General features: G+C 41.8%; 1 protein-coding gene across 1 annotated transcript; it reads right to left on the reverse strand.

Annotated features, from left to right (window-relative positions):
* Nucleotides 1-925: 925 nt before the first annotated feature.
* Nucleotides 926-25,856, reverse strand: LOC100557249 (hydroperoxide isomerase ALOXE3). Its single transcript, XM_062957064.1, has 13 exons — nucleotides 25,666-25,856; nucleotides 25,268-25,349; nucleotides 20,338-20,460; nucleotides 17,792-17,895; nucleotides 16,482-16,654; nucleotides 14,939-15,082; nucleotides 13,418-13,621; nucleotides 9,691-9,777; nucleotides 9,214-9,383; nucleotides 7,452-7,573; nucleotides 5,111-5,211; nucleotides 2,511-2,681; nucleotides 926-1,438 (listed from the first exon to the last, which is right to left on the reverse strand). Exons 3-13 carry the CDS (start codon nucleotides 20,400-20,402, stop codon nucleotides 1,259-1,261), a joined length of 1,521 nt encoding a protein of 506 aa, XP_062813134.1. The 5' UTR covers nucleotides 20,403-20,460; nucleotides 25,268-25,349; nucleotides 25,666-25,856; the 3' UTR covers nucleotides 926-1,258.
* Nucleotides 25,857-26,256: the final 400 nt, after the last annotated feature.

Genomic DNA, 26,256 nt, shown 5'->3' on the forward strand with positions numbered 1-26,256 from the left:
TTTTCCAACTTCTTATTTCTGTTTTCAAAGATCAGTGGTGGAGCAACACAGATCAGGCTAACAAAAGCTGCTCTCGCTCTGAATCAGCGCCCAAGCATTTGCATAGGAACCCGCCTGGCTAGATCCCCGATTTTGCATTTCGCAAGGTAATGTTACCTAAAGCCAGATATTGCTGCATTGACTGATAGGTACTTCTTATGTCAGCAAGGTGGTGCATCCAGACTTTATTGGTGCATCCACACTGTAGAATTAATTCAGTTTGACACCACTTTGGAGTGCTCAGTGCTGTGGAATCCCAAGAATTGTAGTAAGGCAAGGCAGCAACACTTTTTGCAAGAGATGGCTCACAACCTCTGAGGATGCCTGCCATAGATGTGGGCGAAACGTCAGGAGAGAATGCTTCTGGAACATAGCCATACAGCCTGGAAAACTCACAGCAACCTAATGGCTAAAGACCTTGTAAAACTACAGGATTTCATAGCATTGAGCCATGGCAGTTAAAGTGATGCCAGACTGCATTGATTCTACAGTGTAGATGCACTCTAGAACTCAGATAATGCATATGTTTTATATCTTTATATTGTTTTAATTGTTTTATTGGATTTTCATTGCTGTTTTAATTATGTGTAGGCATCGAATTGTTGCCAATTTTGTACGCCGCCCTGAGTCCCTTCGGGTGAGAAGGGCGGGATATAAATGTTGGAAATAAATAAATAAATAATAAAATATTTTAAGTTCAAACTATATTCCAGATCAAATCACTGCCATTCTGACGAGCCCATCAGCTGCCACTGTGTAATGAGTCGTGTTTTTGAGTTACTTTTCTAAGTTACTTTCCACAGACTGATCCCTAGAGATGTCATAGGAGTGGCTGTTTTCCTCCATCTGGTCGACAAGATATAAAAACATGCCAGGAAAAAGAAAATAACAACAAAATGATATATTTTATTTCAGACATTGTTTGCGACATTATATAGTGGGATCTGGGCATGGATGGAAATGGACTCCCTCCCTTTGCTAAACAGTGCCAAAGATCAGAGCATTGAAAGGGGACCCCAAAGTCATCTAGTCCAACCCCTTACCGGAACAGAATGGCCCAAAGCCAAGTGCGATAGGAGCAACGGGTCTCTCCCTTTTGCATGCAGGAAAATGGAGACAAAGCAGAAATTAACAGCGTTTGCCATGTATCTTGGGGATAAGATTGCTGAGCTCCACAAAGAGGGTCCGGCGGGGATATTTTTGGAGCTGTAACCCAGTCCTATATTGTGGTGCTGTTCTCTATGTTGGGTGGATAGAGGTAAGTGTAAGGCAATTTCAGTGAGGCATTCCTCCTTTTAATTTCCTCAGAAATGTGAGCCAAGCGCTGCTGGAAGGCTGTGATGAGCTGCTTTGGCTCCTCTTCCACAAAGTGCTCCTCGTCGTATTCTCCTAGCATTTTCTGCAAAGTGGAGACAGAGAAAACATATTAGAATTACAAAAAAGCAATCAGGGCCAGCTTGAAACACCTCCCAACAAAGGATTCCTCCAGGCAGGAAGCAGCCAGACCTTGAAGCTGCAAGGCTATTCAATGCTAATCAGGCTGGCCAATGGCAACATTCACACTTGCCTCCAACAGACAAGAGTTCTTTCTCCCACCCTGGACATTATTCCACAGGTCTATAAACCCCACTTGCCTAGTTTCCATCAGATCTCACAATCTATGAGGATGCCCTGCCATAGATGTGGGTGAAACGTTAGGAGAGAATGCTTCTGGAACATGGCCAGACAGCCTGGAACCCATTTTGTAATGTTTAATTCAGATTGCTCAGAGTTCAACTTTGGAGACTGCGAAGCACTCCAAAAGGTGAGAATGCCTCTGCTCATGTACAGAGTTATGTTACCCCCACCCGATGGGGGTGCATCTACAATGTAGAATGAATGCAGTCACTGTCACAGCTTAATGCTATGGAATCTTGGGAGTTGTAGTTTGGTGAGACACCAGCCTGCCATGGCAGAGAAGGCTAAAGACCAATGAGTAACTTGGGATGATGGAACTAAAGTGTGGAAGGTGCAAAACATATTTTTAAAATCCCTATTTACACTCTAGTTCTCAGAATACTGGGTGATAAGAGTTCAAAAAAGAAACTTTTCCAAGTTCCAAAGCTCATTATTCAGGCAAGAAGACCAAACAGGAGAGGTCACATAAAGCCTGACTTCCCTTTGATACTTTAAGGATATGTCTACATTGAAGAATGAACTGCCCAGGACTCAATGCTATGGAATCTGAGGAGTTGTAGTTTGACAAGGTCTTTCGCTTTCTCTGCCAAAGAGTGCTGGTTCCTGACCAAAATACAGTTCCCTTGGATTCCATAGCACCGAGCCATGGTGGTTAAAGTGGTGCCAAACTGCATTCATTCTGCAATGTGGATGCACCTTAAGAAGTCGAGAGCCAAGAGGACATCCGGACTCCATATTTCGATCCTTGTTCGATTCCCCCACCTCCAGGGATGGAATACCCCCCTTCTTCTCACCATGTCGAAGTCCTCATTCCTCAAGACCCACAGGACCGAGAGGACCTGGCTGGTGGTGTTCATCTCGGGGATGATGTCCAAGAACTCGTTCAGGGTCACAGGGGCTTTCATTTGGGGCGGGGGCTTCCGCATGGATGACGGCAGGTTGGGCATGAAAGCCCCCAGTTCAAACTGCCATGTGGAGGAGAGAGAAATTTCATTAATATTAGACATTGTTCCATGTTCTCGATATTCTACATCACACTCACTTTGCGAATCTGTAGCTATGGGGCAGAACTGTAATGAAACTGTTGGTGTATTTTGGTGTAAGGGTGAAATGTTGAATCATGTGTTTCTGCTATTGGGTTTTTGCAACTGTGTATTCCGGCATGCTTTCCAGCAGCACACAGGTTAATGGCAGGCCAGCTTGAATGATAGCCTGCCTAGCCAATAGGTCAAGCCTTCCGGTCTCAGAAGTGCAGACGGGACATTCGTCATTCTGCTATGGAATGTGGGAGTTGCCGGCAGAAGAGCTTCGCTGATGATCAGCAAAAAGAGAGCACATGCTTCACCTTGTTTGGGAGGCATGTGTCCTATGAGCAATGGATTTTGTAGTTGTATATAATTTGTATATAATAAAGCCTTGGAACCGCTGTGATCAGCTGAATTACAACTGTGGTGTCGTTTGTTGGTGCTGCTTAGCTGGATGCTTAAGCAGTCTGACGGAGGATGAATTGGTGAAAGGCCTGACTCACCAATAAATCAGGGTGGTTCGAAGCCACTTTAACCCCCTGACAGAAACCACATTAGTGCCTTGCAAAGTTGCGCACCCAGACATTGGAAAGAGTTGTTGTATGTTTTCTGGGCAGTATGGCCATGTTGTAGAAGTATTCTCTCCTAACGTTTCGCCCACATCTATGGTAAAACGTCAGGAGAGAATACTTCTACAACATGGCCATACAGCCCGGAAAACATACAACAACCCTGTGATCCTGGCCATGAAAGCCTTCGACAACACATTGGAAAGAGTGCTGCAATACGCACTGGGCACTTGTAATGCACATCAGATACTTCTGATGAGTGTCAGGCACTTCTGATGTACATTGGGTACATGTGATGTACACATTGACACTTCTGATGTGCACTAGGCATTTATGATGTTGGGTACTTTTGATGCACTCTCTGGGCACATCTGATGCACACTGGACACTTCTGATGCACACAATGAATGCTTCTAATGCAAACTGGGCACTTCTGATGTGCATTGGATAATTGTAATGCACACATTGGGCACTGGGCACTTTTGATGTGCATTTGGCACTTCTGTTGCACACATAGGATAATTGAGATGCACACTGGGCATTTCTGATGTGCACTGGGTAATTGTGATGCACACGTTGTTGCACACCAGGCATTTGTGATGTGCATTGGATACATGTGGTGCACATTAGACACTTCTGATGTGCAGAGTGCACTGTTGATGTTCATTGGGTATTAATGCTGAGCACGTTAGAGACTTCTGATGTACACTGGGCATTTCTGCCCTTTGTTGGGATCTCCAAATGTGAGGAGAAATTGTGAGAGGGTTTTATTTTATTTTTCTTGGAAGATGCCTGCGCGTGGGTTTTTTTTAATGTGTGGAGGTCAGTGCACAGACGATCAACATACAGTCTTCACAGAGTGAAGGTCCCAACAAGGGGCATGGTTAACATAACGGTGGCTTCTCAGTCTGTTGCAGCCTTCTCCCACTGTATCTTGTACCATGTTGTCTTCTGCCTGATCCGCCGTTGAGGTCTTCAGTTCTTCAGATTGTGTTTGGTCTGGAACCTCCCCTGCAGCTCATCCTGGGAGTTCATGACTCTGATCATTGTGCCCGCAGGTTCATTGGAACACGCAAGCCCCCACACCATAAGGTGACAATCAATTGAAAGGGATCCTTCTTCTAATTGTCACATCAGAGATTGCTGGAGGAAACTGGGGAAACATCAGTATCGACAGGAGGAGAAACCTCCATAGCTTGCTGTATCTGCTGCCCAATACAGCAGGATGGCAGTAGCTGCATTGGGTACTTGTGATGTACACATTGGATGCTTCCAATGCATACTGGGCACTTTTGGTGTGCCCTGGGTATTTGTGATGCATAATGAATGCACATTGGGTACTACATTGGACACTTCTAATGTGCATTGGATGCTTCTGGTGCACACCAGGCCCTTCTGATGTGCATTGATATGCACACATTGGATTTCTCTAATGAAGATTGGATGTGTCTGATGCACACTGGGCACTTCTGATGGACACTGTGGATGCTTCTAATATGTCTTGGGCATGCCTGTTACATGTTAGGCATTCTTTCTACACTTCCTAGCTGCTATTTTTGGAGACACATCAGATGTGCTGATATTGTTCGGTGCCCATGGCAGATTGGTTCCCATTGCGCAACAGCCTTATCAGTTCCTGCTTCAAGGGAAGGACTGACTCGCATGGCATGCTCAGCTTACAAAGACTTCCCTGTTCAATAATTCCCCAAGAGACCCACTCCCCATCCCCAGGGGGTAAGAGGTGATGCAATTCGTGGCGCACCTCTTCCCTTGCAGCAAGGAAAGAACCAGCCGGCCTACCTGGCCACTGTTGACCGCAGCGTGATAAGCAGAGCACGTGAAGATCGCCATGGTCAGGAATTTGATGAGTTCTGGGATCGAGCGGAGGGAGGAAGGGACACCTGTGGGGAGGGAGGGGAGGGATCATTCATAAAGCATGTCACATTTCCAGGAGAAGCCTACCAACCGTGGGATAGGTTAGATTCTAGACGATCTCATAAGACTATAGGTAAGCAAAGAGACCTCCAAAGACCATCTAGATGGTCTCATAAGACCATCGGTAAGGAAAGGGGCCCTCAAAGGCCATCTAGACAATCTCATAAAACCATAGGTAAGGGACCCTCAAAGGCCATCTAGATGGTCTCATAAGGCTGTAGCTAAGCAAAGAGACCTTCAAAGAACATCTAGACGATCTCATAAGACCATAGGTAAACAAAGAGACCAAAGACCATCTAGATGGTCTCATAAGACCATCGGTAAGAAAAGGGACCCTCAAAGGCCATCTAGATGATCTCATCAGGCCATCAGAAGACCATAGATAAGGAAAGGGACCCTCAAAGACCATCCAGATTGTTTCATAAGACCATAGGTAAGGAAAGGGGCCCCCAAAGGCCATCTAGACAATCTCATAGGACCGTAGGTAAGGAAAGTGACCTCCAAAAGCCATCTAGATGGTCTCATAAGGCCGTAGCTAAGCAAAGAGACCTCCAAAGACCATGTAGACGTAGGTCAACCCTAAGTCTGAAGTTTAGGACAGGGGCCAAGAAAATGGCCTTGGAGGGCTGCATCCAGCCCACGGGCCTTAATTTGGGGACCCCTGGGAAAGTTGGGAAAGTTACTTTTTGGACTACAAGTCCCAGAACTTTTAATGGCCATGTAGGGTTTCAGAGATATAGGCTCTACCACCTATATTGTATTAATGTTGCATGACCCTGCTTGAGTTGCCATGGCTCAGTGCTATGAATTCCTGGTGTTGTAGTTTTATAAGGTATTCTTTCCATGCTGAACTACTTCTCACTGTTGGATTTGTCAGCCCAGGGATAATGGGAATTGCAGTCTAAAGACACCTAGGGAGTGCTATGGAATCATGGGATTTGAAGTTTGATGAAATGCCAGCAAATTTTGGCAGAGAAGGCTCAATTTATTTATTTATTTATTTCCAATATTTCTACCCCGCCCTTCTCCCCGAGGGGACTCAGGGCGGCTTACACAACTGGTAGGATCACTACCAGTACATCATAATACAATAAAATAAGATTAAAACAGTTAAAATAATTAAATAACATAATAAAATACAATATATAAAAATTTAAAACAATGCAACACCAAATATATATACCAATCATCCATCAGACCTTGTGCAAAAGCCTTAATCCGATCCATGTCAATGCTAACTGAGTTCATTCATTAAACGCTTGCGCGCATAGCCAGGTCTTCAGCTTCTTCCTGAACCCCAAAAGGGATGGAGCCTGCCGGATGTCACTGGGGAGGGAGTTCCACAGCCGAGGGGCCGCCACCGAGAAGGCCCTGTCTCTCGTCCCCACCAGCCGTGCTTGTGAGGCCGGTGGGATCGAGAGCAGGGCCTCCCCGGATGATCTTAAGGTTCTCGTGGGCTCATAGGAGGAGATGCGTTCGGACAGGTAAATTGGACCAGAACCGTTTAGGGCTTTGTAGGTCAAGACCATGTCGAACTACAACTCCCCAGATTTAATAGCCTTGAGCCATAGCAGTGGTGTCAAAATGCATTAATTCTACTGCATAGATGCACATTTCTAGTTACTTTTATAAATATTTGAATGCTACATGTTATCTCATTATTTGTAATAAGCTATCCTTAAGTTATCTCTTTTTTGTTAGAAATTGTAATAAAAGTAGTTCTTTTTTACTAAAGGAAACAATGAACAGCAAGCAAGTCTTTATTTGTAATGAGTTTAACTGAAATTACCCCACCTTAAGTTAGAAATGCTAATAGAAAGTAGCCATGCTTTTATTATGGAGGAAAGAGGAATGAATAAATATCTCATTATTTGTGAAATTATAAGTGAAATTACCCCCTCCTTATATCAGAAATATTAATAGATTGTAGTTGTGCCTTTGTTATGTGAGAGAGGAATATATTATAAGTAATTCAGCATCTGTAATTAGTTGCAAATACTGCGTTATCAGTTACAAATACAGAGTTTAAATGACGTTAACCCCTTTATGTTAGAAATGCTAATAGAACATGATTATGACTTTGTTGGGGGGAGAATAAATAAGTACCTCACTATTTGTAATGGACAAGTAACCAATTACTTGTAACGAGTTACTCTCAATTTCTGTACCCAAAAAGAGAAAATAATGGTTTCCTTTCTTGGATTACCTGAAGTCCTTCTGGCCAGGAAACCTTTTGTAAAGATATCGCAAATCCAGGCTTGCAATTCGTAATCCCTTTGGACTGATAAGTTGTTTTGGTAGTAAAGTTCCACAATGCCAGAGACATAACTGTGCAGAGAGAGAGAGAAAAGAAGTCAAGCCTTTTCCCTTCATGCAATTTTTTGCTAAAACCATAAACAATAAATACAGTAATTGCAAAACCTTTTGTTCCTAATAGGTATTTTGCCTGAAGCCGATGAAGAAATCATTTCTGTTTATCTCAAAATGGAAGAATTTACCCTTTGAACTAGGCATATTCTCGACTGCCCCAAGCCAAATCTTCAGGGCCAGGTAACTAGGAAAATATAGAGGTGTGTCTGCATTGAGCAGTTATCTAGGTTTCATCCTATTTTAACTATTGATTCTATGGAATTATGAGATATGTAGTCCGTTGCGCTCCTTAAATCTAGTTGTTTTCAATCTCTGATCATTGAACTGTTTTTGAGTCCTTCATGATCAGGCAGGGACAACCAGAATTTGGGTGCATCTGCACTGTGGAATCAATGCAGTTTGGTAACACTTCACTGCAATGACTCAATGCTGTGGAAGTGTGATGTCTCATGGGCCTTGTAGTCCCGTTCCTAGTACTATTGTGGCAGATGAGGAGGAAAACATGGGATTTCCACCGGTTCAGCCAGAATCGGAGCCCCTGCACCTGGAGGATGTTTGTCCTCAAGAAGTCAGCCAAACAAGCCTTGGGCAGAATTCTCCCCCGTTTTCTCGTAGGGACAATTATAATCGAGATAGAGGAACTAGGGAGGCGAATCGCCGGAGCGCCAGGATCGCAGCCAAACAATTAGCTGATTAGGTCTGCTTCCCTTGGGAAATTCTAAGGAGTCATGCATCTGGACACAGTTTGGGTTTCATTTCTTGTTCTCCAGGGAAAGTGTTCCTTGGCGGGAAAATAAGATCCTATATAGGTGTTTTGCCCGCAAGGGGAACCTTGCGGAGTCAATTCGTCAGCTCAAGGAGTGAGATTGTGTGGGGACTCCAGTTCCTTGTTTCCCGGATCAAGTTCAAGTCTGCCTTGTTTCGCGTTTGCCACGGACCTTGTTTTTGCTCTTGTTGCCTTGTTTCAAGTCTTGTTCTAGCCAAGTATCAAGTTTGCTTTTCCAGCCTAGTTGCCAAGTTTCAAAGGACTAAAGGACCTTGTCTTCTCCCCACACTTTGCTTGGCAAAGTGTGTGTTTCGGTTATTGGATTATAACTTTGGACTCTAATATCACATATTGGACATTATTTTCCTGGACTATATTTGACCTTCCCTGAAAGGTCTACTTCTGAACTATATTCTTCACCTGTTTTTATTGACTTTATATATTCCTTTAATAAAGATATTAGATAGAATCTGGCCTCTGCGCATGGTTATTGGTGCTCTGTAGCCTGGGTCCTGACAGGAAGCCGGGAGTTGTAGTTTTGTGGTTTGGAGTCCTTGCAGAGAAGGCTGGAAAATGATAGCTCCCAATGCACTGAGCCAAGGCAGTTCAAGTGATGTCAAACTGCATTAGTTCTATAGTGTAGACCAGGCATGGGCAAACTTGGGCCCTCCAGGTGTTTTGGACTTCAACTCCCACCATTCCTAACAGCCGGTAGGCTGTTAGGAATGGTGGGAGTTGAAGTCCAAAACACCTGGAGGGCCCAAGTTTGCCCATGCCTGGTGTAAGATGCACCCTCATTCACCACGTCCCCAAAAATCTTCATTTTGCCCACCTCTCAATGGCATCCCATATCTTCAACCCATCGTCCCTGTAGTAGTAATTGTGAAGAGAAGTGACTCCTCGGGCTTCGATGTCATCAGGAAGGCAAAGATGGGTGTAAGTCAGGTTTTCGAGGCCCTTTTTGAGAAGCATAGCTAGTCCTTTTCTTCCAATGGCGATGGCCTGCAAGGAATTTGGAGAAGGAATTGGGCATTGAGGACCAAGTGGTGGCAAACTGAATTTATTGTACACTGTAGATCAGGCATGGGCCAACTTGGGCCCTCCAGGTGTTTTGGACTTCAACTCCCACAATTCCTAACAGCCGGTAGGCTGTTAGGAATTGTGGGAGTTGAAGTCCAAAACACCTGGAGGGCCCAAGTTGGCCCATGCCTGGTGTAGATGTCCTGGAAGTCCTGGGTGGGAGATAGTAATCAGGAATGGATACCCAATATCGTTTTTATGATACCTCAAAAGGATCCAACTTACTCACCCGATCGAAGGTCCCTCCCTGGCAGATGAGATAGGTCCGAGCCAAGACATTGATATGGACGGAATATCGGAGGTGAGGAATCAGAAGCTGGAAAGAAAAAGGAACAAAAATGAGGCTGGAGATGCATGGAGATGGGTCTCTTTTTCGAGACACAAAGCAGGATAGAATTCATCATAACAATAGCAACACAGCCCAACCAAAAAAGAAATAGTTCTTGGTGTTGTCGCACCTCAGGTTAGTTTCACCTTTCTGAACACACCAGGCTGTACACAGATTGAAGTCTTTTGTAGTTTATTAGGAAATAGGAAATAAATACAGTAGAGTCTCACTTATCCAACATAAACGGGCCGGCAGAATGTTGGATAAGCGAATATGTTGGATAATAAGGAGGGATTAAGGAAAAGCCTATTAAACATCAAATTAGGTTATGATTTTACAAATTAAGCACCAAAACATCATGTTATACAACAAATTTGGCAGAAAAAGTAGTTCAATACGTAGTAATGCTATGCAGTAATTATTGTATTTATGAATTTAGCACCAAAATATCATGATATATCGAAAACATTGACTACAAAAATGCGTTGGATAATCCAGAACGTTGGATAAGCGAGTGTTGGATAAGTGAGACTCTACTGTAGTCTTTAAAAAGCAAAAGTAAAGATCCAAAAGATTGTTGCAAAACCAAGGCTATAACGGATAATCCAAGAAATGCTTAGGCATAAAACAAGGTTCTATTAATACATGACATAGTCCCATGAACTTGAATACACAAAGCTGCAAGATAATCCAAAAAAGCAAGAGCTGTTTCTAACTCAAACGAGACGTTGCTTTTGACAAAGATTTCTCTCTCAGGACACCTTTTAATATTCCCTGCATAGCATGAATGCATTTCTTTGGCCTCTGACCTCTTTCTTGTTTGCGATTCTGATACTCCTGCAAACCTGAAATTCCAACTCGATCCAGAGATGCCATTTCATCAAGGCCAGACAGCTCGTTAGCAGCAGCCTCTGTCTGGGAGCTATCCTCCCTTTGCACCTGGCTAGCTTTGGTATCAACTCCAGTATCATCAACACCATTCCCTGCCGTGGGAATGCCTCCCTGCTCCTCAACTTCCACAGCAGGGACACTCTGAACCTGAATCCCATAATTCCCATCAGAGTCATCTTGAACCTGAATCCCATAATCTTGAACATCTGGAACCTGAATCCCACAATCCCCTTCAGAGTCACTTTGGGACTCCAGCTGAGTCACAACAGGTATCTTACTTTTTTTGGCCTGTTGGAGCACTGATTCAGGAAATTACATTGGATAGACTGCATCGGTTCTAATTTCTTAAATATGGCTATCATGGTTTTTGATGGGCAAGCAAAACTGGTTGTTCTGTATCTCAAAAGCTAAAGCTGATAGCGGAAAACAGGTGCCATTTTTGGAACCAGCAGGTCAAATATACACAGAAACGGGTCTAACATTTGAGGAACCAAAATGTGTGTTGGCCTGCGTAATAATACACTAGGATTGATGATGATGATGATTATGATGACGATGATGATGATGATCATCATCATCATCATGATGTTATTTCTTACTCGCCTCTCCTCAGGGCTTGACATGGGTTACAGTATAATTAAAACACATAAACATTGTAAAAATTCTATTAATATACACCTATACACATAATAAAAGTGAAAATATGTATGTATGTGGCTGGGGTGTCCACTTACACAGACAGGCTCCCACTTCCACAAAAAGCTAGAATTCCCACGACTCAGGAGACACTAACGGCCCTCCCTCCAATGACATTGCAGGTTCAACAGAGCACCATGAACATGTCCAAGAGCTCTGCCAATGTCCTCCACAAATACCAACTGAAGGCTTTCATATGGGGACAATTTCATCCTAGATTTTTTGTTTTTCCTCCACCACAGACATCTCAGTGTTTCTGACTCTCTCCATTGAGAACATAGAACACAGATTAAACACAAGACACGTGTTTAAAATGTATGACATCTCAGAAGGTACATTAGAGGTACATAACTCCTGCAAAAGTGTTGATAAAAATAATTTATCAATATATAATATATTGTATATACATATAATATTGATAATGATATAATGGAATACAATATTATACTAATAATACAATATAATAATATTAATTATATATTATATATTAAATGTAATATTATTAATAATATTACCATATAATGATATACAGTAGAGTCTCACTTATCCAAGCCTCGCTTATCCAAGCTTCTGGATTATCCAAGCCATTTTTGTAGTCAATGTTTTCAATATATCGTGATATTTTGGTGCTAAATTTGTAAATACAGTAATTACAACATAACATTACTGCGTATTGAACTACCTTTTCTGTCAAATTTGTTGTATAACATGAAGATTTGGTACTTAATTTGTAAAATCATAACCTAATTTGATGTTTAATAGGCTTTTCCTTAATCCCTCCTTGTTATCCAAGATATTCGCTTATCCAAGCTTCTGCCAGCCCGTTTAGCTTGGATAAGTGAGACTCTACTGTAGTACAATATAGTAATTTAATGCTTATATCATGCTATGCTAATAATATATTGTATCTACATTTGATTTGTAACCCGCTCTGAGTCTCCTTCGGGGTGAGAAGAGCGGGATATAAATGTAGTAAATAAATAATAAATACAGTAGAGTCTCACTTATCCAACACTTGCTTATCCAACATTCTGGATTATCCAATGCATTTTTGTAGTCAATGTTTTCAATATATCATGATATTTTGGTGCTAAATTCGTAAATACAGTAATTACTACATAGCATTACTGTGTATTGAACTACTTTTTCTGTCAAATTTGTTGTCTAACATGATGTTTTGGTGCTTAATTTGTAAAATCACAACCTAATTTGATGTTTAATAGGCCTTTCCTTAATCTCTCTTTATTATCCAACATATACGCTTATCCAACATTTTGCCGGCCCGTTTACGTTGGATAAGCGAAACTCTACTGTAATAATATTAATTATATATTATATATTAAATGAAATATTACAAATAATATTACCATATAATGATATAGTACAATATAGTAATTTAATGTTTATATTGTGCTATGCTAACAATATATTGTATGTACATTTGATTTGTAAGCCGCTCTGAGTCCTCTTCGGGGTGAGAAGAGCGGGATATAAATGTAGTAAATAAATAATAAATGCAGTAGAGTCTCACTTATCCAACACTCGCTTATCCAACGTTCTGGATTATCCAATGCATTTTTGTAGTCAGTGTTTTCAATACATCATGATATTTTGGTGCTAAATTCGTAAATACAGTAATTACTACATAGCATTACTGTGTATTGAATTACGGTTTCTGTAAAATTTGTTGTATAACATGATGTTTTGGTGCTTAATTTGTAAAATCACAACCTAATTTGATGTTTAATAGGCCTTTCCTTAATCTCTCCTTATTATCCAACATATTTGCTTATCCAACGTTCTGCTGGCCTGTTTACGTTGGATAAGCGAGACTCTACTGTATAAATAAAAGTGGTGATGGCACCTCTGCCAAAGAGTATGATGCCTCACTAAACTACAAATCCCAGAGTTCTATCTATAGCATTGAGCTATGGAGGTGAAGGTGTGGTCAAACAGAATTCATTTCATAATGTAGATGCCAACATTTACAATCATCATCCCCATCCCAACCCGGCTCCATGCGTTGCCCTTTGGCGCTCACCTTGTACAACGGGTGGCACATTGGCAGCTGCCGCAGAGTGGCCACGGTGAAGACTTCGGCCATCAAGTGGCCGCGCAGGAGGTGGGCGATCACTTCGTGGGTGTGGAACTCAGAGTTGCGCACCCACGTCTTGGCCAAGGTCCAGATCCACTCTTCGTCGGTGGGCAAGAAAATGGGACTTAGTGGTCCTGGATGTTGGCTGAGCTGGGGATAGAAAAAAGCCAAGGGGTTCCCCAGGATGACAGCATTTATAATCTAGAGCATGTGTCAAACTCAAGGCCTGAGGGCCAAATCCGGCCCGACATATCATTTTATGTGGCCCTTCAAATGCAGGACTACAACCCCTATATTCCTCAACATTAAACCTCATGACTAGAGCTGATGGGAGTTGTGATACCATAACATCTGGAAGGCTGTGGTTTGTTCTGTTGAATCAGGAGAGTGGGTCTTGAATTCAGATACAAGGCTTGCAGATATGTTGGGTTGCAATTCCCATTATCCCCAGTTTGCACGGCTTTTGGGATTGTCATTCTGGAGACCCAAACTGGGTAAAAACTAAAGAGTGCTGGCCATAATGTAAAAGGATCTCTGTATCCACAGATTCCCCATCCATGGATTCAATGGTCAGCTATGAGGCTTATTTATTTGTTTATTTATTACAATATTTATATCCCGCCCTTCTTACCTAATAGGGGACTCAGGGCGGCTTACAATAAAACGCATATATAAAATTGTACAATACATTGTAAATCAATTAAAAAGTTATTAAATTACATCAGACATTCATCAATTAAAAAGTTATTAAATTACATCAGACATTGTGTGGCTCTTGATGAAAATGTGGCTCTGAAGATATTCCCTTGGATGTTGTGAGACCATGGATCCGTTACAGGATTTAGTCCGAACTTTAAAGGAGCGAACCAAAGCCCTGGGTGTATGTTGGGGTAGGGATCAACACTCTGAATAATGGGTTGTGGAACCCATCCCATGGAAAACAGAAGCCACCAACTACTATATTTGTAGAGAAAACTATCTAAGGGAGTATAATTTACTGGCAAAACCACCAGATACGCCAGCCAAACACAACATTCGTGTTTTAAATGCTGAAATATGAGCACACAATGTGGAAGTTATAACAGACAAACTTTCAAGGAAAGTCCCAAAATGCAGGTCAGTAAACTAGGGATACATCCACACTGCAGGATTAATGCAATTTAACACCACTATAGTTGTGATGGCTCAACACTATGGGAATTGCCGTTTGGTGAGACACCAGCAATATTTGGCAGAGAAGGCTAAAGATTTTGTCAAACTGCAACTCCCATGATTCCATAGCATTTGACCATGGTATCAAATTGTATTAAGTCTAAAGTGATGGAACATTGGAAAGCTACTTCAATGTACAGACTAAATAACTGAGTGGATTCTCTGCCGCACTGGCACAGCTGCCAAATGATATGATGTTTCTAAGCTGGGTTTGGATTTTCTTTCAGTGCGGAAGGGATGGGCTGTTTTACTTACCTGGATGGCTAAAGGAATGAGTTCTCCGGTCCGTTTCTGGTGGAGCAAGCACAGCGGGGCAGCAACGTATTGCTCTTTGCCATTCACCGGGTTGGTGGGAAGACCCTCCAGGATCTTGTAATCCACTAGGTAAATGGTCCCTTTCTGTGAAAGCAAAGGTTGGAAAAGGAAGCTCATTGCAACATTAGAAATGGAGGTGAAAGGCTTTCCTACGATTTCATTTGTGTCTGCACTCCCCAACATATCCATAAAGGAAATCATCATCATCATCACCATCATCATCATTGACACAACAACATAGTCTGACACAGCAAACAAGATAGATATGCTGGATTTTGTAGCACAAGTCAAACACTTCCCAAACATCTAGGACTGTGTGATGTATTTTCGGATGATGCGTGCAGATCCCAGTCGGGTGACCTTTTGCAGTTGGCAGATCGTAATTTTGTCAATGTCTGTTGTTTCCAAATGCCAGATGAGATCTTTTGGCACGGCACCCAGTGTGCCCATCGCTACCGGGACCACCTGCACTGGTTTCTGCCAGAGTCTTTGAAGTTCAATCTTGAGGTCCTGATAGCGGCTGAGTTTTTCATGTTGTTTTTCATCAATTCGACTGTCACCTGGTATGGCGACATCAATAATCCAAACCTTTTTCTTTTCCACGACTGTGATGTCTGGTGTGTTGTGTTCCAGAACTTTGTCAGTCTGGATTCGGAAGTCCCACAGTATCTTTGCGTGCTCATTTTCCAATACTTTTGCAGGTTTGTGATCCCACCAGTTCTTTTCTGCTGCGAGGTGGTACTTGAGGCATAAGTTCCAATGGATCATTTGGGCCACATAGTTGTGCCTCTGTTTGTAGTCTGTCTGTGCGATTTTCTTACAGCAGCTGAGGATATGATCAATGGTTTCGTCAGCTTCCTTGCACAGTCTGCATTTTGGGTCATCAACTGATTTTTCGACCTTGGCCTTAATTGTCTTTGTTCTGATGGCTTGCTCCTGGGCTGCAAGGATCAGGCCTTCTTCATGGTCCCATTCGTGAGCCATAGCCAGTTCTTCTCCTTGTCAGCTTTTCCTTCAGTTTTGTCAAGGAACTTTCCATGCAATGTTTTGTTGTGCCAGCTGTCAGCTCTAGTTTGTAGTGCTGTTTTCTTGTACTGGTTTTTTGTCTGCTGTGCTTTGAGGAGTTTCTGATTTTTGACTTCAATCAAAGCAGGTTCTTCACTTTGCTTTACATATTCTGCCAGGGCATGTTTTTCTTCTTTGACTGCTTGTTTTACTTGTAAGAGTCCTCTGCCCCCTGATCTTCTAGGCAGATATAGCTGGTCAACATCACTGAGAGTAGGCTGTTAGGAATGGTGGGAGTTGAAGTTCAAAACACCTGGAGGGCCTAAGTTTGCCCATGCCTGCTATACAGTATTTCTGCATTGTAGATATGACTTGCCTTTAGCTAACTGCCAACTTTAACCAAGTGCCACAGGTAATATTATTTCTGTCTCTGCCTTAAAACCTGTTCCTATTTAAATACCTGGGGGAAATAACTTACCTTCAGCTCCTCTCTGAGAGTGGTGTGTTCTCCCAAAGGCCCAGCCACCATATCTTGGGTGACAGGGAAATTTTCGGGGATCCGTTCACATTTCTGGATCATGATGGGGTTGATCCCATTAAGAAACTGGTAGCCAAAGAATTCATCGTCATTCCAGTGCTGAAACACATATTCTGGGGAGTTGGAGAAAAGAAGAAAGAGAGGCAGATCGATAAGCACAGGCTCTTTGTCAAAATAATCACACATTATAGACTTAATGCAATTTGACCTCACTTGAACTGCCAAGGCTCAATTCTATGGATTCCTGGGAGTTGTAGTTTGGTGGGGGCCCAGTACCCTTGGCTAAAGAACTTGTAAAACTACAACTCACAGGATTCCATAACATTGAGTCATGACAGTGAAAGGGACATCAAACTGAATTAATTGTATTTATTTATTTATTTATTTATTTATTTATTCACAGTATTTATATTCAGCATTTCTCACCCCGAAGAGGAATCACAGAACATACATATGCGGCAAACATTCAATGCCGTTTATACACTGACAAGACAGACAATTGTACATAGATAGATAGATATATAGGCTTTCCCCCTCTTTGGCATCTTGGAGGCTTGTGTTCGGGGGGTGCTGTTACTCCATCTCACTCCCAAAGAGCTTTGTTCGTAAACTTCCTCCTTGATCAAATCGCCAGCATTTTTCTGGCATTTCGTTATGGGTGCCATAATACCTCCCCGCTTTTTGTTTTCAAACTGCTAGGTAGACAGAAGCTGGGCTAAAGGCCAGGAGCTCACCCTGACCTGGGCTTAGCACTGTTAAGCTTTTGATTGATTTACTGAAGCTGGTGGTTTAACCTGCTGTGCTAAAGCCAAGCCTTTAAATCAACATAGTAGATGCAAATCAACATAGTAGATCCAGTATATATTCTCATGTTGCATATGTCACTTTTCATTTGACATATGTTCTCCAAAGGCTTTCATTCCCCCAATATATACCATGCAATAGTATATTTGGCCCTCTGTATTTGCAATTTTTTTCACCCAAAGATCCCACCATCCACAGCTTTAAAATATTCACCTCCCAAATAATTTCCAAAAAGGCTAATCTTAGTTTTGCCATTTTATACAGTGATGCCATTTAACTGAGTGATTGTATATAATGGGACTTCACCATCAACAGATTTTGATATCTACAGGAGGGTCCTGGAACCAAATCCCAGTCAATACTATATGACCACTGGTATGAAATTATTATGAAATAGACATTTCTCCTGCAAATCCGTTGATGGCCATTGCTTGGCTATCACTGACCTGTGATCGGAGTGTGATAGAACCAGAAGACCTTGCGGATATCCTCGAGTTTCCCCCAGGAAAAGGGTTTGTCCAGGAAGCCTTTCATTTTGGCCTCAAAAAGTCTGAGAGAAGAAAGAGAAGAAGGAAGGAGTGAGATCATTTTGTCTTCACAAATAGTCTCATCCTGCTAAAATCAAGAGATTTGATTCTGCTGAGTTCATTGTCCACAATGGGATGCTTCCTTAGACACAAAGCCTGCAACTACTACACTGTAGAATGAATGCAGTTTGACACTTTGATTACCAAGGAGCAATGCTATAGGATCCTGAGAATTGTAGTTTGGTGAGGTACCGGGAATAGATGGCAGAGGAGCCTAAAGACCTCTCAAAACTACTCCTCCAAAGATCCCATAGCCTTGGGGGAGTTTGGAGATACAGTAAAGTCTCACAGAAGCTTGGATAAGTGAATATCTTGGATAATAAGGAGGGATTAAGGAAAAGCCTATTAAACATCAAATTAAGTTATGATTTTACAAATTAAGCACCAAAACATCATGTTTTACAACAAATTGTCAGAAAACGCAGTTAAATACGCAGTAATGTTATGTGTAATTACTGTATTTACGAATTTAGCACCAAAATATCACAATATATTGAAAATATTGACTACAAAAATGGCTTGGATAATCCAGAAACTTGGATAAGCGAGGCTTGGATAAGTGAGACTCTACTGTACTTAGAAAAGGAAATTATTATAAACAGCTTCTATAAAATGTATCCTTTCTAACCACCATGTAAGACTACATAGAGAAGACACTGAAATCCACCAGCATGTGGACAATTTCAACAGAAAGGAGGAAACCATGAAAATGAACAAAATCTGGCTACTAGTATTTAAAAAATCTCCCTTTTGAACAACAACTCCCCAAATCCTGAGATTCTGGAGATTGAAATGCTTCCATTTATATCAGTGTTCACCTCTATATATTGGACTGCAACGCATAGCATCCCTTAATATAAGCCCTGATTGGCGAAGGCTGATGGGATTTGCAGTCTGACAACATCTAGAAGGCAACCCAGGTTTATATAGAATCAGGTCATTGGCCCATTAAGACATGTAGCTATTATTGTTGTAAATAAATCTTTTGTAATCTTTAAGATTGGACTCTGCATGTTTGCCTTCTAAACTCTAAATTCTTTGCAGCCACATGGCACTTCATGCTCTGCTTGTTGTGAGCTAAATGCTCAGCTATAAGTATCATGTTTTTGCATATTTTGGGGTGCTCTGCTGTTTTGGGGTAGTTTTTCCTACCGTAACATGCAGAAAATCCTAACAAGATATACTAAATTGACACAGGTTGGCAGTGAAATAATGATAATGATGTTGTCGAAGGCTTTCATGGCCGGAATCACAGGGTTGTTGTGTGTTTTCCGGGCAGTATGGCCATGTTCCAGAAGTATTCTCTCCTGACGTTTCACCCACATCTATGGCAGTCATTTTGCCTGCTGTTAGGAATTGTGGGAGTTGAAGTCCAAAACACCTGGAGGGCCAAAGTTTGCCCAAGCCTGGTCTACACTGACCATATAATGCAATTTCAAACTCATTATATGACAGCGCATATTGAGCCAGCATTGTCAGAAGCCCCTTCCACACTGTCCCTCTAACCCAGGATCTGATCTCAGATTATCTCCTTATTCCAGATTATCTGTTATATAATCCAGTTCAATGCAGATAATCTGGGATCAAATCCTTGTATGTAGGGCAGTATAGAAGGGGTCTGGGTCTACACTGAATAATTATTTGAATTGGATATATAGGGGTGATAGCACTGTACATTATACTTTTAATTTCTAAGGTCCCTTTTACACTGCCATACAATCCAGTTCAAAGCAAATAATTTGGATTCAGAAACTGGATTATATGGCCGTGTAGATCCAGCCTAACAAATTAGGCACATACAAATGCTTTAGGGGTTCCCTTTCACTCAAGGAAAATAGGGAAAGTCAATCAAGAATTAATAAACAAACCAGAAACAGACTCTTAAAATCCTTGCTAGAGAGGAGGCTTCAAAGGAAAACCATCCATGAGGTTGACATTTGTTTCCCAGAACTAGCAGACTGGTTTAAAATCCATCTAAAACCAACAACTGTTTGGGGAAAAAATGAAACTGGGTGAAAGATATTCATATTTGCATTGAACTTTTCACACCTGCTTTGGAATAATGAGATTCAAATGCCTTTTGTTACTGTAGTATTTTCCGATACACATACACAAATCTATTTGCCATGCTTATTTGAAGTCTTATGTATTCATCCAATCATAGCTTATGATGTTAATGGATAGATGTTCTGACATTATACATTGGCTGTTTATACTGAAATTATTTTGCCAGACTGGATTTGTAGAATAATAAAAATTCTCCATTGTGGTCCGTTGCTGCAGAACGAATAAACGAATTGATGGATGGGCTTCCTTTTGGTGAGCACCACAATTGAGCAGAAATAGTGCAAGGGGCACCAAATTATTTCACTTTCAGGGTCAATAGCATTACGCGAAACACTTACGCCATTGTTCCACGCCCGAAAAAGGCAGTAGATTTGGGGAAAGAATACTGAATGTTGTACTCCATGGAGTTGGGAGTGTCGATATCAGCGCACCATGGGATTGCTGGGAGGTATTCCTTCCACCTAGGCACAGGAAAAAGGAAGTCAGTGTTGGAAATTACAACTTTCTTCAAGCCTCCCCTAGTGATTTGTTTATCTATAATCCTATTGTATTGTCGAAGGCTTTCATGGCCAGAATCATAAGGTCGTTGTGTGTTTTCCAGGCTGTATGGCCATGTTCCAGAAGTATTTTCTTCTGACGTTTCACCCACATCTATGACAGACATCCTCAGAGGTTGTGAGGTATATACCTCACAACCTCTGAGGATGCTTACCATAGATGTGGGAGAAACATCAGGAGAGAATACTTCTGGAACATGGCCATACAGCCCAGAAAACACACAACAACCTTATAATCCTATTGCTTACTTATTGTATATATATTCTGATATGCAGCTTTCTTTCCTTGCTCTATGTTTTTCCTGAAAAGTTGTGGAAGGGGCTGCAGACCATGTGATCCACTCTGAGATGAGCACAGACTTGCAAACACTTTCCTGCTGTTTATTGTAAAGATGTGTGACCGGATGGCACACAGAAACTATCTTAAACATATCTGTAACTGACTGATAAGTTGTGTCCTTGTGTATGCTGAACACATGAAGGTCGTGAGTAAACCAAATACGTATGTTATTTTTTCACCAAAGTCTATTTTATCTCTTGAGTGCAGAATTTAAAACAAGATGTTTTATATGGAAGAGTAGATCTATTTTTGGGCACTGAAAAGCACTTCTGAAGAACTGCTATATTTCTGCATTTGGCATATACTCTGTTTTCCTAAAAGACCAGAGACAACAAGTTATTCAGTCTAACAACTGAAGCCAATTGCCTTGCGTAATTACATTTGATTGTATACCACTTTGAGAAGATTCTACTCAAAAGGGTTTTTGGCTCTTCTCTAAAAGGCTATAAATGCCATTTTCTAAAAGATTATGATCTCTAAAAGGTCATGCTTTTCTAAAAGTCAGATTAATATATAGTATGAATGACACCCGTGCCCATAGGCTTGGTATCCGGAATTTCATCGACCTGCATCCAATGAAATATGACCTTTCTAAACATGTTCTAGATCCTCCAGGTGATTCAATGGCATGAGTCTGCTGGAAGTCATTCATTTTAATTTCGGGTTTTTCAAAATATTTATTTATTTTAATTCATTCAAATATACATACATTTGCGAGTGTTTGTTGCATACAGTGCAATACTTTCCAACTATTAGTCTTTCATAGTCATTTCTCAGATAATGTGTTTTCAATAAGGGGTCTTCTATTTGAATAGTACATATAAAGGTATTATAGGCTCCAAATTAATATCTGTTTTCTCCTTGTCTACTCTCTTAATTTTGGTTTGTTTTGATCCATGGTTTTCCTGTTTCCACAGTAAGTTTAGAAACTCATTGTGCTTTGAAATCCTGGGAGTTCTAGTTTGGTGAGGCCCCAGAGATGGCTCAAGATCTTGCGAAACTAAAACTGCCAGGATTCCATATTGTTGTTGAATACAGTTACCCCCACCCCTGGGATTTATAGTATGTCAAGTACATCAAGCACACATAGCCATCTGAAGTCGTTCCCTGCTATCCAAGGGGAACCAGTGACCGCACAACGAGCCACAAGCAGAAGACCACGAGACCCAGCTCTCCCTTCATGTGCCTCCATACACATCTTTATTCCTTTTTAGTCATTGCCTCTAAAGATGCGCTGATTTGGACTAAGGCACATGCAAGCCAGGTCCAGAGCAGCAGATCTCTCACGAGCCCCAATTCCTCCTTGATGAAATGTATCCCTAATATACCCTCTCAATATCTTGTTTATATGAAAATGCATTATTACCTAACACCATTTTTCCTTAACCTGTCCTTTTCCATACCCATAAGGACATCATAAGGAAGAGAGGGAGGACTCAGAGCAATGGGTTCAAATTACATGAAAGGAGATTCATTCCACCTGAACATTAGGAAGAACTTCCTGTCCGTACGAGCTGTTCAGCAGTGGAACTCTCTGCCTCAGAGTGTGGTGGAAGCTTTGAAGCAGAGGCTGAATGGCCATCTTCCAGGGATACTTTGATTGTGCTTTTCCTGCCTGGCAGGGGGTTGGACTAGATGGACTGTATGGTCTCTTCCAACTCTACAATTCTATGATGACCTCCTGACAGGACAACACCAGCCCAAAGTGAATAATTCCTAGACACAGGATCCCATTGGAATTCCATTTTTAATCACCAACATATCTGCTGGTTTGGAGAAGTGCACATGTGCAGCGGTTAACTACTTAGAAAAGGAAATTATTATAACAGCTTCTATAAAATGTATCTTTTCTAACCACTATGTAAGACTACACAGAGAAGACATTGAAATCCATAAGCATGTGGACAATTTCAACAGAAAGGAGGAAACCATGAAAATGAACAAAATCTGGATACTAGTATTTTTTTTAAAAAACCTCTAGAATCTGGACAGTAAATAAAGAGCAACACTCAGAAAACAGGAATTCCAGACATGAATCCATCAGGGCCAGCTAACACCTCCCAACAAAGGATTCCCTCAGGCAAGAAGCAACCAGGCTTTGAATCTGTAAGGCCATTAAATGCTAATCAAGCTGGCTAATAGCAACATTCACACTTTCCTCAGACAAGAGTTCTTTCTCCCACCCTGGACATTATTCCACAGATCTATAATCCCTACTTTTCTAGTTTCCAACAGACCTCACAACCTCTGAGGATGCCTGCCATAGATGTGGGCGAAACATTAGGAGAGAATGCTTCTGGAACATGGCCATACAGCCTGGAAAACTCACAGCAACCCAACACTATATCCCCTTTGCCTTCCCTCTTCTATCCTTTGCTACCAAATATAATTTATTTCTGAGATCCTACTATTAAATATATTTTACTTTGGAGACAAAGGATATTGGCCTCTGCCTGACCTGGGTCAAAAGGTGACAACCTGCAGGAATGTCATGCTGCGCCTGCCCTGGGGCCTAGGGTTCGGTACAGCTGTGATGGACTTGCACACCCAACTGATAAACATCCTGCTCGCCGTCTGGAAACTAGTCTCGGATATGAACAGGCCATTCTCAGAGACAAAGGGAACCGTGGCCATTTCAACATTCCTAGGGACATTTATTCATCTGGCCAGTTTGAGAACGGACCTGGGAGATCAACACCCATTATCCCTGCATCCAAGACCTTGCATCTACATAATCTTGTCATCTCTATGCCCATTGTTTTTCAAACTACAGGTTATGCCTCCAGATATGAGAATCGCATCAATCATCCCCAATCTAGCCTGTCTGAGCCCGCCCCCTGACCAATCAAAGGCGCAGGAGGCACTGGCCAGCTCCTGCCACTCAGCCAATCAGTGACAAGGGAGGGAAAATCAAACTTAGATAGTGTTAATGAATGAATCTTCTACTGATAGAAATGGCTGCACCTTTCAGTATGCTTTATGTTTGTACATTTTGGCATCCTTTGCTGTATATTGCATTGTTATAGCCCACCAGCAGTCAGGGGGTGATGGGTTCACTGATGAGTTAAGAGTCAGATAGGATTGTGGGCTTTTCTGGGATTCATTGTCATGCAGGGCCAGAAAGTGAAAATGTTAAATTGCCTCTACGTCTGCCTATATGTCGTATGTTTAATGGTATTGAATGTTTGCCATGTATATGTGCATTGTAATCCACCCTGAGTCCCCTTCGTGGTGAGAAGGGTGGAATATAAAAACTGTAAATAAATAATAAATAAATAATAAATAAGGATCTAGAGAGGGCTCAAGACTTTGCAGAACTACAACTGCCAGGATTCCACAGCATTGAGCAGTGAAAGCGGCATGGAACTGCGTTACCTCTGCAGTGCAGATGCACCTACAGTTAATCATAGAATCATAGAATCGTAGAGTTGGAAGAGACCTCATAGGCCATCCAGTCCAACCCCCTGCAAGAAGCAGGAAAATCTCATTCAAAGTACCCCCGACAGATGGCCATCCAACTCATTGGGGAAATGACTTGCAGATACACACCAACATTGAGACTAATAGATGTTAGGTGTCTGCTTGCAAAAGGCTTTAAAATAGCTCAACTAGATATGATGAAGGTGTATTGGGAAAATATAATACTTGTATTGGAAACCATATATTGAATGTAATCATGTTAAAGAAATAGATAGGAAAATATGTAATCACCAGCAGATTGTGTGCTAGCCTTAAAAATATACTCTGCTCAGCAAAATAACTGTCTACCTCTAGCAGACCGAAGTTCACTCTGAGTGCCAGGGTTAAGTGTCAACAAGAATAGATAAGCTAATGGACAAAAGACAAATTAGGGCTTTTTGGGATGTCAAGATAAGACCTGGCGCCATGAGGGGAGTGGTAATAGGTCTCTGACAGCTGAGACAACAAGGATTCTCCTTAATTAATGAGAACCCCAAATGGATGAGACGAGGATTCCAAAGATAAGGCTAATGGAGGGTCAGAGGTCTTGAAAGTAGTCTATATTTTAGGAAAATGCAAAAATAGCTTTTTAGTTAAGTGCCCAGTAAGACTTTTTTTTGACACTAATTGGTGATTGATAATACCTGTGTGACGCAGTAGATGGAGGAAAAAGGGTATATAAGAACTTGTGATTCTCTGTTCCGGTACCTTCGCTTTCCTGATGACAGGGGAAGGTCTTTTTCTTTATTGCTGTATTCTCACTGGCCACTGAGAATAAAAATATTTTTTTCTACAACCTCCGGAACTCTCTTTGTCTCATTGCCTCAAGCCTTTGTCTGCCATTTCAGATATAGACACCTTGCTATTATATTTTTGAAAAATTCCAAATCTGCTGGTTTGTTTGCTACTCACCCATATTTGCTGTGCTTTTGCACCAGCTCTTCCCGGCGGTGTCTCCGTTGCAAATAGTGACCATCGTCCGAAGCGGTTTTGGCTAAGAGGTGGAAGGAAAGGGAGATAATCAGTATGTTTTCCTACTCTTCCTACTAAAGCTGCTGTACCAATGGTTATAGATGGCGATTCTGAGGATGCATTTATGCATGGTCAAACTTGGTCCCTCCAGGTGTTTTGGACTTCAACTCCCACCATTCCTAACAGCCTCAGGCCCCTTCCTTTTGCCCCTCAGCCGCTTAAGCTTAAGCGGCTGAGGGGCAAAAGGAAGGGGCCTGAGGCTGTTAGGAATGGTGGGAGTTGAAGTCCAAAACACTTGGAGGGACAAACTTTGCCCAGGCCAGTTCTATATGTCTTACCTGCTCCTTCCCGGAAGGACACGGTGCAATATCCCTCTATCCAGGAGTAACAGGGGAAAGTATAAAGGTCTCCATCTGGGGACGTCACTTGGACAGCATTGCAGAACCAGCTGCTCTCCGGGAAGAAAGAATAAGGGTCCTTATGGAGGCGGATCAGGAGGATCGGGCCCAGGTCATAGTCGCAAGGCACCTCGTGGTCTTCTACCTGTTGGGAAAGATTTGGGGTTCAGTTCCTCCTATCCTGGGATGAAGGCGGCAAGCAGGATATAATGCCTCAAACTACAACTTCCATTATTATTCGATAGCACTGAGCCATGGTAGTGAATGTAGCATCAAACTTGCATTCATTCCTACAGTGTGGATGCAAGCTCAGTCCAAAATCCCAAAGAAAGGGTCATTAAAGGTAAAGTTTGGACTAAAATCCAGAGTGGGTGCACAACCTTACTAATGCAGAAAACAAATTGCATTAATTCTACTATGGTGTACTTATTTATTTATTTACAGCATTTATATTCCGCCCTTCTCACCCCAAAGGGTACTCAAGGAGGATCATATTACACATATAGGCAAACATTCAATGCCTTTTAACAT

Source organism: Anolis carolinensis, chromosome 6 (assembly GCF_035594765.1).
Source record: "Anolis carolinensis isolate JA03-04 chromosome 6, rAnoCar3.1.pri, whole genome shotgun sequence".
In the NCBI taxonomy this organism is placed as follows: Eukaryota; Metazoa; Chordata; class Lepidosauria; order Squamata; family Dactyloidae; genus Anolis; species Anolis carolinensis.

Excerpts from the sequence above, each read along its gene's own strand:
- LOC100557249 (XM_062957064.1), bottom strand. The coding sequence starts at position 20,402 with ATGGAGTACAACATTCAGTATTCTTTCCCCAAATCTACTGCCTTTTTC. Across the intron at positions 13,622-14,938 it reads TCATTCCTTTAGCCATCCAG|CTCAGCCAACATCCAGGACC; the intron begins GTAAGTAAAACA and ends TTCTATCCCCAG. Across the intron at positions 9,384-9,690 it reads AGGGAGGGACCTTCGATCGG|GCCATCGCCATTGGAAGAAA; the intron begins GTGAGTAAGTTG and ends AATTCCTTGCAG.